This window comes from Vipera berus (assembly GCF_964194415.1).
Source record: "Vipera berus genome assembly, chromosome: 3".
Taxonomy (NCBI): Eukaryota; Metazoa; Chordata; class Lepidosauria; order Squamata; family Viperidae; genus Vipera; species Vipera berus.
This window is the reverse complement of record NC_138204.1, coordinates 195,085,815-195,098,837: the sequence shown is the minus strand read 5'-3', so window position 1 is coordinate 195,098,837 and position 13,023 is coordinate 195,085,815. Positions and strand designations below refer to the sequence as shown.

At 36.3% G+C, this 13,023-nt stretch overlaps 1 protein-coding gene across 1 annotated transcript in view; it reads left to right on the top strand.

Moving 5' to 3' along the window:
- The window catches only part of LRP12 (LDL receptor related protein 12), a 36,890-nt gene extending 24,376 nt beyond the window's left edge, over nt 1-12,514 (top strand). The window contains exons 3-7 of the mRNA XM_081323518.1: nt 1,322-1,457; nt 4,304-4,506; nt 6,042-7,140; nt 7,912-8,044; nt 9,961-12,514. Coding sequence (XP_081179644.1) covers nt 1,322-1,457; nt 4,304-4,506; nt 6,042-7,140; nt 7,912-8,044; nt 9,961-10,821 — 2,432 coding nt within the window. The 3' untranslated portion in view covers nt 10,822-12,514. The remainder of the gene's footprint in view (nt 1-1,321; nt 1,458-4,303; nt 4,507-6,041; nt 7,141-7,911; nt 8,045-9,960) is intronic.
- The last annotated feature ends 509 nt before the right edge of the window (nt 12,515-13,023 follow it).

The following is a 13,023-nucleotide window of genomic DNA, read 5'->3' as shown; positions in this document are numbered from 1 at the left end:
GCCTCCTTAAGTAACACCAGCTGCCTGCAATTAGTGCAGGTTCGCATCCCACCAGGCTCAAGGTTGACTCAGACTTCCATCCTTCCGAGGAAGGTAAAATGAGGACCCAGATTGTTGGGGGCAATAAGCTGACTTTGTAATAATGCCGCTTGGGGGGAGGGGCGAAAGCCCTAATAAGCAGGCATATACATAGAATGAAGGCTATTGCTAAGCACATTGATTTGTGCTTTAAATTGTAAGCCGCCCTGAGTCTTCGGAGAAGGGTGGGATATAAATGGGATTAAACGATAACAATAGCTATACATTGTAGTGACGTTTAAAAGATAAATATCATTTAACTGTTGCTGCCTTCTAACAATATCTCTTGACATATTAATCTGGACAAGTGGCATTTTTACCTTTAGAGACACTTAAATTATTAGAAGCAATCATTTAAATGATACCTAAATTAGTAGATGTAATTATAAGATATTTACAAATCCGCAAATAGTCATTATAAGTACTTATTAATGATTAAGCAATTTATGCAAAATTTTTAAGAACTGAATGGAATATTGGAGATCCCATTTTTGTCAAAGCAGTGCTGTATGTCTTAGTATTCAGCCTATTTAGCAACAAAAAATAATAAAATTTCAGAATTATTCAGATTCTATTACACTTATATGGAAAAACTATAAATAGTTCATGTTGGAGATGCAATGAAAATTATATTAAATTAAAACATGTTTTAATGTCCTATGATTAGTTAACATACTGGATTGAAAATCTGATACTATTTGTGACTTACAAACAATTTCCTTACCTTTGTAGATTATATGGATTATTATAATAAAAGCTACTTTTTTACTGAAATTAACTAAAACATTTATATGAATTTACAGTATATATGTGCAAGAATATACTCCAGTGTATAATATAATAATTTACTGTTGTTTTGCTTTCTCTTTTTCATGTTTCACCTTTGTTTTGTTTAAATAATTACATATGTGTTCCTTTTAAAATTATTATAATATGCTAACATTTCATCTGAATTTTAATGTTTTTTGTAAAAAAAAAAAGCTTCATTTCTGTGAAAATCAAAAATGACCACCTAAATATTTATGAGTTTTATTCACTTGTGATAATAGTGGAAAGTTACCACCAGGGTAGAGAAATGTTATTTTTGGTAACCTCTAATTCTGTATAACAGATCTGGAGATATGTGTTTGGCTTCAGGTAGCAAGATGGTCTACTAGAAGGGTTCAGTTCCAAATGTTCTTTCACTTAAACTTAAGTAACAGAATACTCTATGACTAGTAACATCAACTACATATTTTTTCAGGTTGTGGAGATATTCCAGAACAAATTAAAGGCCCAAGTGGGATAATTACAAGCCCAGGCTGGCCGCTTGAATATCCTGCTAGATTGAATTGTAGCTGGTATATCCAGGCAAATCCAGGAGAAATTATTACAATAAGGTAACTTATATATGTTTTAGGGATATAATGTGAAAAGTATAAATTAAACTTGTTTGTTAGATGCTTCTGTACTGAAAATTAAGAGCTTTACAAATACTTTGATTAGTTACACTTATCTTCAGGTTTTATCAGTATCGCTTGATTATTTTAAAAAAGCATCCTTATACTAGACTTTCAGATACAAATCATTCCATTGTTAAGACAGAATGTGGAATCCTAAAGTAAAAATGAAGCCCAATAACATTTCCTATAATTTCATATACAGTCATGGCTGAAATTGTTGGCACCCCAGAAATTTTTCCAGAAAATCAAGTATTTCTCACAGAAAAGTATTGCAGGAACACATGTTTTGCTATACACAGGTTTATTCCCTTTGTGTGTATTGGAACACAACAAAAAAAGCAAATTGGACATAATGTCAAACAAAACTCCAAAAATGGGCTGGACAAAATTATTGGCACCCTTAACTTAATATTTGGTTGCACACCCTTTGGAAAAAATAACTGAAATCAGTCGCTTCCTATAACCATCAATAAGCTTCTTACACCTCTCACCCAGAATTTTGGACCACTCTTCCTTTGCAAACTGCTCCAGGTCTCTCTTATTGGAAGGGCGCCTTTTTCCAACAGCAATTTTAAGATCTCTCCACAGGTGTTCAATGGGATTCAGATCTGGACTCACTGCTGGCCACTTCAGAACTCTCCAGCGCTTTCTTGCCATCCATTTCTGGGTGCTTTTTGACGTATGTTTGGGGTTATTGGCCTGCTGGAAGACCCAAGATCTCGGACGCAAACCCAGCTTTCTGATACTGGGCTCTACAGTGCGACCCAAAATCCTTTGGTAATCCTCAGATTTCATGATGCCTTGCCCACATTCAAGGCACCCAGTGCCAGAGGCAGCAAAACAACCCCAAAACATCATTGAACCTCCACCATATTTCACTGTAGGTACTGTGTTCTTTTCTTTGTAGGCCTCATTTCGTTTTCGGTAAACAGTAGAATGATGTGCTTTACCAAAAAGCTCTATCTTGGTCTCATCTGTCCACAAGATGTTTTCCCAGAAGGATTTTGGCTTACTCAAGTACATTTTGGCAAACTGTAATCTTGCTTTTTTATGTGTGTCAGCAGTGGGGTCCTTGTGGGTCTCCTGCCATAGCGTTTCATTTCATTTAAATGTTGACAGATAGTTCGCGCTGACACTGATGCTCCCTGAGCCTGCAGGACAGCTTGCATTCCTTTGGAACTTGTTTGGGGCTGCTTATCCGCCATCCGGTCTATCCTGCGTTGCAACCTTTCATCAATTTTTCTCTTCCGTCCACGACCAGGGAGATTAGCTACAGTGCCATGGGTTGCAAACTTCTTGATAATGTTGCGCACTGTGGACAAAGGCAAATCTAGATCTCTGGAGATGGACTTGTAACCTTGAGATTGTTGATATTTGTCCACAATTTTGGTTCTCAAGTCCTCAGACAGTTCTCTTCTCCTCTTTCTGTTGTCCATGCTTAGTGTGGCACACACAGACACACAATGCAAAGACTAAGTGAACTTCTCTCCTTTTTATCTGCTTTCAGGTGTGATTTTTATATTGCCCACACCTGTTACTCGCCCCAGGTGAATTTAAAGGAGCATCACATGCTTGAAACAATCTTCTTTATCCACAATTTTGAAAGGGTGCCAATAATTTTGTCCAGCCCATTTTTGGAGTTTTGTTTGACATTATGTCCAATTTGCTTTTTTTCCTCCCTTTTTTGTTGTGTTCCAATACACACAAAGGGAATAAACCTGTGTATAGCAAAACATGTGTTCCTGCAATACTTTTCTGTGAGAAATACTTGATTTTCTGGAAAAATTTCTGGGGTGCCAACAATTTCGGCCATGACTGGGTATTGGGTTCTGTAGCAGAGTTTAATAAGCCAAGAAGTAAAATTTATAAGGTAAATATTTGTAAAAGATCAAGCAAAGCTGGCCATTGTGTACTTCTTTTGCTTTTTCTCCATGTCCCATCACAATTTTGTTTTGAAAGCAGTTTCTTTGTGGCAAGGAGTCTTTTCATTCAAAGTAGCAAAATCTTTTGAACAAACTACATTCATTAGGCAAAAAAATCGTAATTATACTGAATATATTTTCCATTCTTACCTGTGCTTATTTATTGTAACATTGTATAAATTTTTAACTTGCTGCAAGGGATGTGACAAGTTTTCAAAACTTACAAGGTGAAACAAAATTGAAAAATGTTTCCAATTCATCTACCTTGTGCACAAGAAGGAATATAAAATTTGCTATGGTTCTTAATTATAGGCTATCCAGTCTCTGACATAGATACATATTGCTTGCTTAGGATGGATAAAAGAAAGAAAGGAATATACTGCCTGTTATCTTGCTTTTTTGACAAGTTAATTTCCCTCATATAAGCTCTGTTTTCAATTAAACCAGAGAAGTGGAATAACTATATTTTTATAATGACAGAAAAAACTGATAGATACAGATTCTTTTTAGGTATTATAGTATGCAGTTGTTTAGTTTAAAACTGGTAGGGCTTTCAAAGGTTTTCCTTTCCCTTCAAAAAATTAGGCAAATGGCTGAATAAGATAAATGTATTAATTATTTTATAGAATATATGTAAATCATTAAATTTTGTAAGCCACCCAAAGTCACCTATATGTGAGTGGGCAGCTATTTAAATTTGCTTAATAAAATACATACATAATCTTGTGACAATGTTATAAACATTTCTTTAAGCCTTGTTAAACACTGTCATGTCAAAATTTCATCAGAAACGAGTATGAAATTGCCTTTTAAACAGCGATGGTAATTCTTAACAAAAGAAGATTCTTTTTTATTTCATAGTTTTCAGGATTTTGATGTTCAGGGATCACGGCGATGCAGTTCGGATTCCTTAACAATAGGGACCTACAAAAACATGGAAAATTACAGAGTATGTGGATCCTCTGTTCCATCTCCATATATTTCTTCACAAGACCACGTTTGGATCAGATTTCATTCAGATGATATCATATCACGAAAGGGCTTCAGATTGACTTATTTTGCAGGTATGTTTAAATTTAAAAATGGTATAGTCCAGCGTAGCTGACTCAGGAATTCTGGAAGTTGAAGTCCATGAGTCATAAAAGAGCCAAGGTTGCCTACCCCTGGTATAATCGATATGTTACCCATTTGTGTAGAATGTGGGGTCAGTATAGTTTTATATGGAAAGTGTAATGACTAGAGTCAAACAGGTCACTAGGCCATGATTTTGTTTAAATGGCATTTATCAAATTACACAGCATACAAATTCACAAACTATGATTTACAAACAAAAATGGTTCAGTTAACATGAATGGCTAAGTCCAAACCCAATTAATTTGGTTATCATTGGCTTTAGTCTATATGTAGACCCTCTTTATGATAGAAATCTGCAATTTTTCTAGTGTTTAAAATGGAGAATCTGCTAACAAGTAATTATTATTTTTTACTTTTTTATTTTAAAAACATTTGAGGATTGTTAGGCATTTTTAATAGTTGATCTACAACTCAGAAAGAGTACCTAATCTTGGCAATATTGTGAAGATATTCTCTGAAAAATATTTAACTGCCTTTCTGAAACAAAGTGAAACAAAATAAAGTAACTGAACTTACGTTATATATCAGTAGCCAGCACTATCAAATTGCTTAATACAATTTCCAGATCAATCATCCTGTATTAATTAGTGAAAGCTTTATTAATTATGGATATTTAATTTCTTGTGCCTTTATGTCAGTTTTGACTCTTGATGACTGCCTCAACTAGTCCTTGCAATTTTATTGGCAAGGTTTAAGGAATAGTTTGCAATTGCCTCCTTTCTAGGGCTGAGAGAGAGTGACTGGCCCAAAGTCTTCCAGGTAGCGTTTTGTCTAAGACAGGACTAGAAGTTACAGTTTCCTGGTTTTTAGACCGATTCCTTAACCATTACACCAAAATGGCTCTTAATTATGTCAGAATTAAGTTACAGGACTGTTCACATATGAACAGGAATAAAGCATTTAGAAACAAAAGTGATTTTTCATTCTGGGATCTCCTCATAATGTGTGGGGAGCCTTAGAGTCCCCTTGGAGAAGCGGTTAGGAAACAGCAAGTGCTGAAGCATACATTAAGCAGTAGATGGGAAGAGCAGAGCACTTGAGAGACAGAAAACCCAATCAAGCCCATAAGTGCTAGATTCTCTGCTATAAAGTTTACATTCAATAAAGTGCAATTCTACTCTTCACATAGAGTCAGTTTCCTGATTGGATATACCTTGTAGAGCTGACAGTTGATGCTAGTTTCTAACCCCTCCATCTGGCCAAGAGTCATGAAAAGGATTCTATTCTTGATTTTGTTACATCAAGCATGCAAAAGTTTAGGGGAACCTAGTTATTTTAGGACGGCCTCCCAAACCTCAGATATCCACAGAAATGTGAGTAAGCAGAAACAAAACCAGGTCTTTATACTCCAGTTCCTTTTTCTACAGTTTACCTTATAGACACATGGAGCTAGTGTAAAATTAGAAAGTAGTAATGGTAGAAAGTGGTTAAATAATTAAACGTTTCTTAAATATATCGGTTTCAGGGAAATCCAGTGAATTGAGTTGTGACTGTAACCAGTTCCACTGTGCTAATGGGAAATGTGTTCCGGAATCTTGGAAGTGTAATGACATGGATGAATGTGGAGATAATTCTGATGAAGAAATATGCCCCAAGGCTAGTCCACCAACTGCTGCTCCCTTCCCGCCATGTGCATACAATCAGTTCCAGTGTCTCTCACGTTTCAATGTTTATACTTGCATTCCAGAATCTTCAAGATGTGATGGAAATCTTGACTGTCTTGATTTAGGAGATGAAATAGACTGTGGCATGCCAAGTTGTGGGCAGTTACTAAAATATTTTTATGGTACTTTCAATTCTCCTAATTATCCAGACTTTTATCCACCAGGGAGCAATTGCACTTGGCTGATAGATACAGGAGATCACCGCAAAGTTATTTTGCGTTTCACTGACTTTAAACTTGATGGTACTGGTTATGGGGATTATGTCAAAATATACGATGGACTAGAAGAAAATGCACACAAGCTCTTGCGTGTTTTAACTGCCTTTGACTCTCATGCACCTCTTACAGTGGTTTCGTCTTCTGGTCAAATCAGAGTGCATTTTTGTGCTGACAAAGTAAATGCTGCAAGAGGGTTTAATGCTACATATCAAGTAGACGGTTTTTGTCTGCCGTGGGAAATACCCTGTGGTGGAAATTGGGGATGTTACACCGAGCAGCAGCGTTGTGATGGCTACTGGCATTGCCCAAATGGAAGGGATGAAACCAACTGCACCATGTGTCAGAAGGAAGAATTTCCGTGCTCCCGAAATGGTGTCTGTTACCCACGCTCTGATCGCTGCAACTACCAAAATCATTGTCCCAATGGTTCCGATGAAAAGAATTGCTTCTTTTGCCAGCCAGGCAACTTTCACTGCAAAAATAATCGCTGCGTGTTTGAAAGCTGGGTGTGTGATTCTCAAGATGACTGTGGGGATGGTAGTGATGAAGAGAACTGTCCAGTGATTGTGCCCACCAGAGTAATTACAGCGGCTGTCATTGGAAGCCTTATCTGTGGGTTGCTTCTTGTCATTGCATTGGGATGTACTTGTAAACTGTATTCATTAAGAATGTTTGAACGAAGGTAAGCAACCTGTTTAAAGTTTAAACTGCTGGGGGTTTTTTTCTTTCTCTGAAAATATTACACAGGTAGTCCCTGACTTAACAACCATTCATTTAGTGACCATTCACTGAAAAAGTGACTTATGACCATTTTTCACACTTATGACCGTTGCAGCATCCACGTAGTCACATGATCAAAATTCGGATGCTTGGCAACTGGTTCATATTTATGAGGGTTGCAGTGTCCTGAGATCATGGATCACCTTGTGCGACCTGACAAACAAAGTCAGTGGGGGGAAGCCAGATTCACTTCACGACTGTGTTACTAACAACTGTGGGAAGAAGGGTCATAAAATGGGGCAAAGCTCACTTCAAGCTGTCTTACTTTAAGACAGACATTTTGGGGGTCAATTATGGTTGTAAGTCATGGCCTACCTGTAATGTATATATATAAAATAGTGTATCCCTGATGAATTCTACATGTTATTTGTTAAAGAAGAAGTAAAAAAAACTTGACTGCTTGAAATACATGAAAAAATAAGACATTGAGCTGGATAGGCTTATACAAAGTCAGTTCTTCCTTTGATGAAATTATTATTGCTCTCATAATTATTTTTGCACCATCAGTGTGCAAATATGTCTTAGACTAAAAGAGGACAGGTCTTTATTCTTGGCAGTTGCAGTCCAAGAGTAGCACAAAAGGTACACAGTATAACATAAAATGTTGTTGCTGTTATATGAATATTGAAACAAGTGAGTTGGACTCCATATAGCATGACTCTATTTTTGACAGGTCATTTGAGACACAACTGTCAAGAGTTGAGGCAGAATTACTGAGGAGAGAAGCACCTCCTTCTTATGGACAGTTGATTGCACAAGGTCTAATTCCACCCGTTGAAGATTTCCCAGTTTGTTCACCAAATCAGGTAATAACCTCTATGGCAGGGGTCTTCCAACTTGGCCCTTTTATGACTTGTGGACTTCAACTCCCAGAATTCCTCAGCCAGCATATATGCTGGCTGAGGAATTCTGGGAGTTGAAGTCCACAAGTCATAAAAGGGCCAAGTTGGAAGACCCCTGTTCTATGGTAACTATAAATTGGTTGCTCTGGAAAATCAAGCACTATTTTATTTAGTTCAGCTCCTTACTACAACAGGGTTCTCTAGACTCAAATGATATTTATTTACATTTCAGATTTCTGAACATCCCATTTCCCTTGAAGAGAATGAGATATATAATTTGTCAGATGTATAATTTTTGACACAGTGGATCCTTTAGATCCAACCCAGCATCTCTTTTATCCTGTCTCCCTCTCTTCAAACTAATTAGTTTGGGAATATTTTTGCTAAAACTAATTGCCACAAGATTAGGATTTTTTACAGAGATACAAAGTTGATCAAACAGTTTTGGTCATAAAACTCAGGCTGCTTCAGTTTAATATATGAAACAGTTACATTTCATGGGTTCTTGAAATATTTCTGAAATAAACCTGAAAATTATTTCAGATTCACAAACTGCACCTGGATACTACCTTGTGAATGACTATCCTAAATACACTACACATATGAGTAATAGTGCTCATTATACACTTAACAGTTGTTTTTTGATTACTTGCATTTCACGAGTGCTTGCTTATTGTGTTTCAGTTTCCATTGAAAATTCTTCCCATTTTCAAAAAATATTCCATACAGTCCTGAAAGTATGTTGAAATAACTTCTTTTCTCTAATTACTAGTTTCAGTATAAATTCTGTGGAGTCTTTGGGGAAAAATATGGAAAGCAGAAATCTATCACACATTAGTTTTATATTTCAACACAGTTACTGCTTAACAATCTTTCTGTGCCAAAGTCCTTAATTCTTAAAGCACAGTGATTTTTCTTTACTTTTCTGATTTCGGTACTTGTGTAAACAGTTCAATGTATGTGAAGCGAATAAAGATAAAGTCAGTAGGAACTGTTTGTCATTATGTAATTATACACATTTTCATATGCATAATAGTTATATTATCACTGTAATTTAATTGGGACACATGTTATTGTTGACAAAGTATTGCACTAGACTCCATGCCAGAAATTTTTACCATGTCCATTTTTTCTCGGAATTTCTAAGTAGTTCTTCAAATATTATCACAACACCATGTCAGTAATGTCTAAATATGGAAAATAATAACAGTTGCACCATTAATTAAATCCACTACCAAACCTGTGTGTGTGTTGAACTAAAGAACCGAAATAATAAGGCTTGGACAAATCCATGTATCTTCTTGCCTCTTTCTGGCACAATGTTTAGTGGGTCTGTATTCTGACTTTGAAGATTCCCCAGTATCTTGGAATACTGGTGAGCCTGTCTCAAGGCTCTTGAGATTCCACTTGACATCTTGGAGGCCTTGTCTAAAATTCTCTTTTGAGGTCCACAGTGGGGCTCTAAGAGTTCTATTTGTCCACGCCTCACTCAAACATATGCCTTGTTTTTTCAAGTAGATGATATGTAGCAATTCAGGAAACAATCTGGATTGGGTTTCAAGCTGCTTATGAAACTAAAACTAATGCAGCATGAAGTCCACTCTAGACTGTTTGCCTATTAACAAGTAGGGGATATTTTCTTTTGAAAGACCATACTTAGATGAAGTAGAAATTCAAACTTCAGCATGACTTTAATACTTGTACTCATGTCATTTTTAGCAAAAGCAGGCTTCTTGGCTGCCTCTTCTCTCTTTTGCTCAGATTCAGTTATTAGTTCCATGTTAGTGGAAAGTGACTTGCAGAAAAAATAAATTAAAACCAATACATTCATGTTTACCTTTTTCTTTATAGCACTAGGTTTACCTATGTTTGTTTTTCAGGCCTCGGTCTTAGAAAATTTGAGACTGGCAGTGAGATCTCAGCTTGGATTTACCTCTATTAGATTTCCAATTGCTGGCCGGTCAAGTAATATTTGGAACCGAATCTTTAATTTTGCAAGATCCCGTCATTCTGCATCCATGTCATTGGTGTCATCAGATGGAGATGATCTTACCAGCCAGAACAGTAACAGAGAAGCAGAAAGAAATAGTTCACACCGAAGCCTCTTTTCAGTGGAATCCGATGATACTGACACAGAAACCGAACGAAGAGACACAACAGGTGCAGTTGGTGGTGTTGCTGCTACATTGCCTCAAAAAGTCCCTCCTGCAACAGCTGTGGAAGCAACTGTTTTCTGTGGAACTTCCTCAACACAGAATACTAGCAGTAGTACAGACAGTGGAAGAGAACCAGCAAGCATGGAACCTCCGAGTTCTAGTCCAGGACGCCATCAGTTTTCTAGTGCGTTAAGTCGAATGACTCAAGGGTTACGTTGGGTACGCTTCACCTTAGGAAGATCAAGTCCAGTTAATCAGAACCAAAGCCCTTTGAGACAGCTTGATAATGGAATAGGTGAAGGAAGAGATGAAGATGACGATGTTGAAATGCTAATTCCAGTTTCTGATGTAGCATCGGACTTCGATGTGAATGATTCTTCACAACCTCTGCTTGATCTCACTTCAGATCAGGGACAAGGGCTTCGACAGCCATACAGTGCAACACATAGTGGAGTACAGTCCTCTAATCGAGATGGCCCCTGTGAGCGCTGTGGAGTAGTACACACTGCTCAGATACCTGACTCGTGCTTAGAAGTTGTGTTGAAAAATGAAAGTAGCGATGATGAGGCTTTGTTACTCTGTTAAGTATTAATTGAATGAGTGGAAGTGTCTGCAAGTTGGAGCAGTATGGTGATTGGTTTTTGTACTTCTTCTTTAAGGAAAAAAAATAGATTTTTGTTTCAAAAAGATTCCAGGGCAACTCACATGACTTCCAAATTTGATTGTGCATGACTGAATGAATCTGTTGCAACAAAGAAAGATTGTTACCAGTCTGCATACATAATGTATGTTTGTTGCTAGGATGGTTGTTTTGTTGTTGCTGTTGTTAACTATTACCCTTTAAGGGTCTTTTTTCTTGAGAGCTTTTCCTAGTACTGCTTTTTCTACTAGACTCCTTAAAGCCTGTGCAAGGAGTTGACAGAGAGTAGGTTGTCTCAAATTTATAAAACATATCACCAACCCTGTGAACTTGGTGGAATTTTGCAGCATGCAAGTTTCTGGCATACCTGTACGTGTGCACGTTCAGTGTTGTAAAAGCATGCCTCTATCACCAGTTCCTTACTCATGCTTTCTGGAAGAAAGAAGAATAGAGCTATCTAGGAAGTGGTCCTTGGTTTCAGATAGTTTTAACATTGTGTAATTTACAGTAGGAACATGGCTGCTCTTCCACACTTTTGGCTGCCTACCATTCATTCCCATTTGTCAGACTGTTTTGTACGTAATATTTATTTCATGTTAAAATCAAATCCAGTGTAAATTGCCAATTTAATTTAATACAATATACTAAATGCCAATTGTTGCTGAAAGTATTCTTATTTTTTCCTCTTGTGGTTTATATTGTCAAATTACTGAATGTTCTCTAGTTAACTACCCCCCCCCAAAGGATGGATTTTCCCCACTACACTGTATTTATTTTTTCTTTTTCTTGTAAATGTTGAAATGGCAGAAACTGATGGCAAAAAAATGTTTTGTAGCATTAACGTTTTGTAACATTAACTTTAATAAGTTGGTCTAGAATGGTACAACCAAATAAGGTGTAAAAATTCAAAGAAAATTTTCATCTATCTTTGTAGATAGATACTTAAAGCAGATAAATATGCATTTGATTCTTGTATATAATGTGTTTTTTAGAAGCTGAAATAGGTACACATAACCTTAGAAAACTTCAATGGATCTTTCCCTAATAGAGTTTAAATTTGTTCAGTCTGAAGGGATTTGCACTAAACCTGTATTAAGGTCTCTAAGGAATTAGTGCACATGCACTATAACTTTAAATATTAGCCTCTTAATGCAACAATGAATATATATTTCCATAACTCTGTTCTTGGGTTCTAACTTTCCTTGGTTTGTTGATACAATTGAATTTGCTTTACTAACTTCCTATTTATTCACTGTATTTAAAAACTAGTTTGTGTAGTATCAGCACTTGCTTTAAAACAACAAAAAGTTCTAGGTTTTTATTTTATTACATCCCATTGTTAGTGCAAAATATATCAGCAATAGAAAAAAAAGAGTTTCCAGTTTAATGGTCAGTTGGTAGTTGTTACTTCTTGATGATACCAAGAAATGAATCTTTTGAGAAGATAAAGGTTGTGAATTGCTGTTATATTTATACTTGGGCAGTCTAAGTAGGCTTACTGATTTATTATGAAAAATGTATTTGTGTATGATTGTGTCCTATTTATTAAATTTTACATACATTACTGAATGTCAGTTTAAAGCATGTTTAAAGACTTGTGGAATTCTTGTTATGCTATCAAAACAACCCTCATGTTTTAAGATATATTACATTAAAAATAACTTGTCATGTATTGAGATACTTTTTAAAGAAAAACCAAAATATCTGTTTTCTGCTAGTGTTTTTTAAGAAAACACAAGTAGAAAGATTTGTATATAAAATTAAACTGGAAAGTGCGATCATTTTTCAGTAAGTTGAAAATTTTGATGTTATCATATGATTGAATGATATATTTTCTCAGTAAATGAGAAAATTGAGAAAATGTGGATTTCTCTTTTCCCAAAAGTACAAGGATAGGGTTCATACAAGAAAATATCAGTTTAATTAATTCCACGCTCCAAAATAGCCAGCAAAAATTTCTACCTCAGTTTTTAAATATGAACAGGACATAGAGCAGCAGTTACCAACCTTTCTAGCTTGGTGGCCTGGCAGGGGGCAGGGGACAGTTCCCTGGGAGTGGAAGGTGGGCTAATGCAAGCAAGCACAGCTCCATTTGTGTGAGAGGGGATGTGGGCACCTGCCACTCATGTGAGAGGACTTTGTGCATG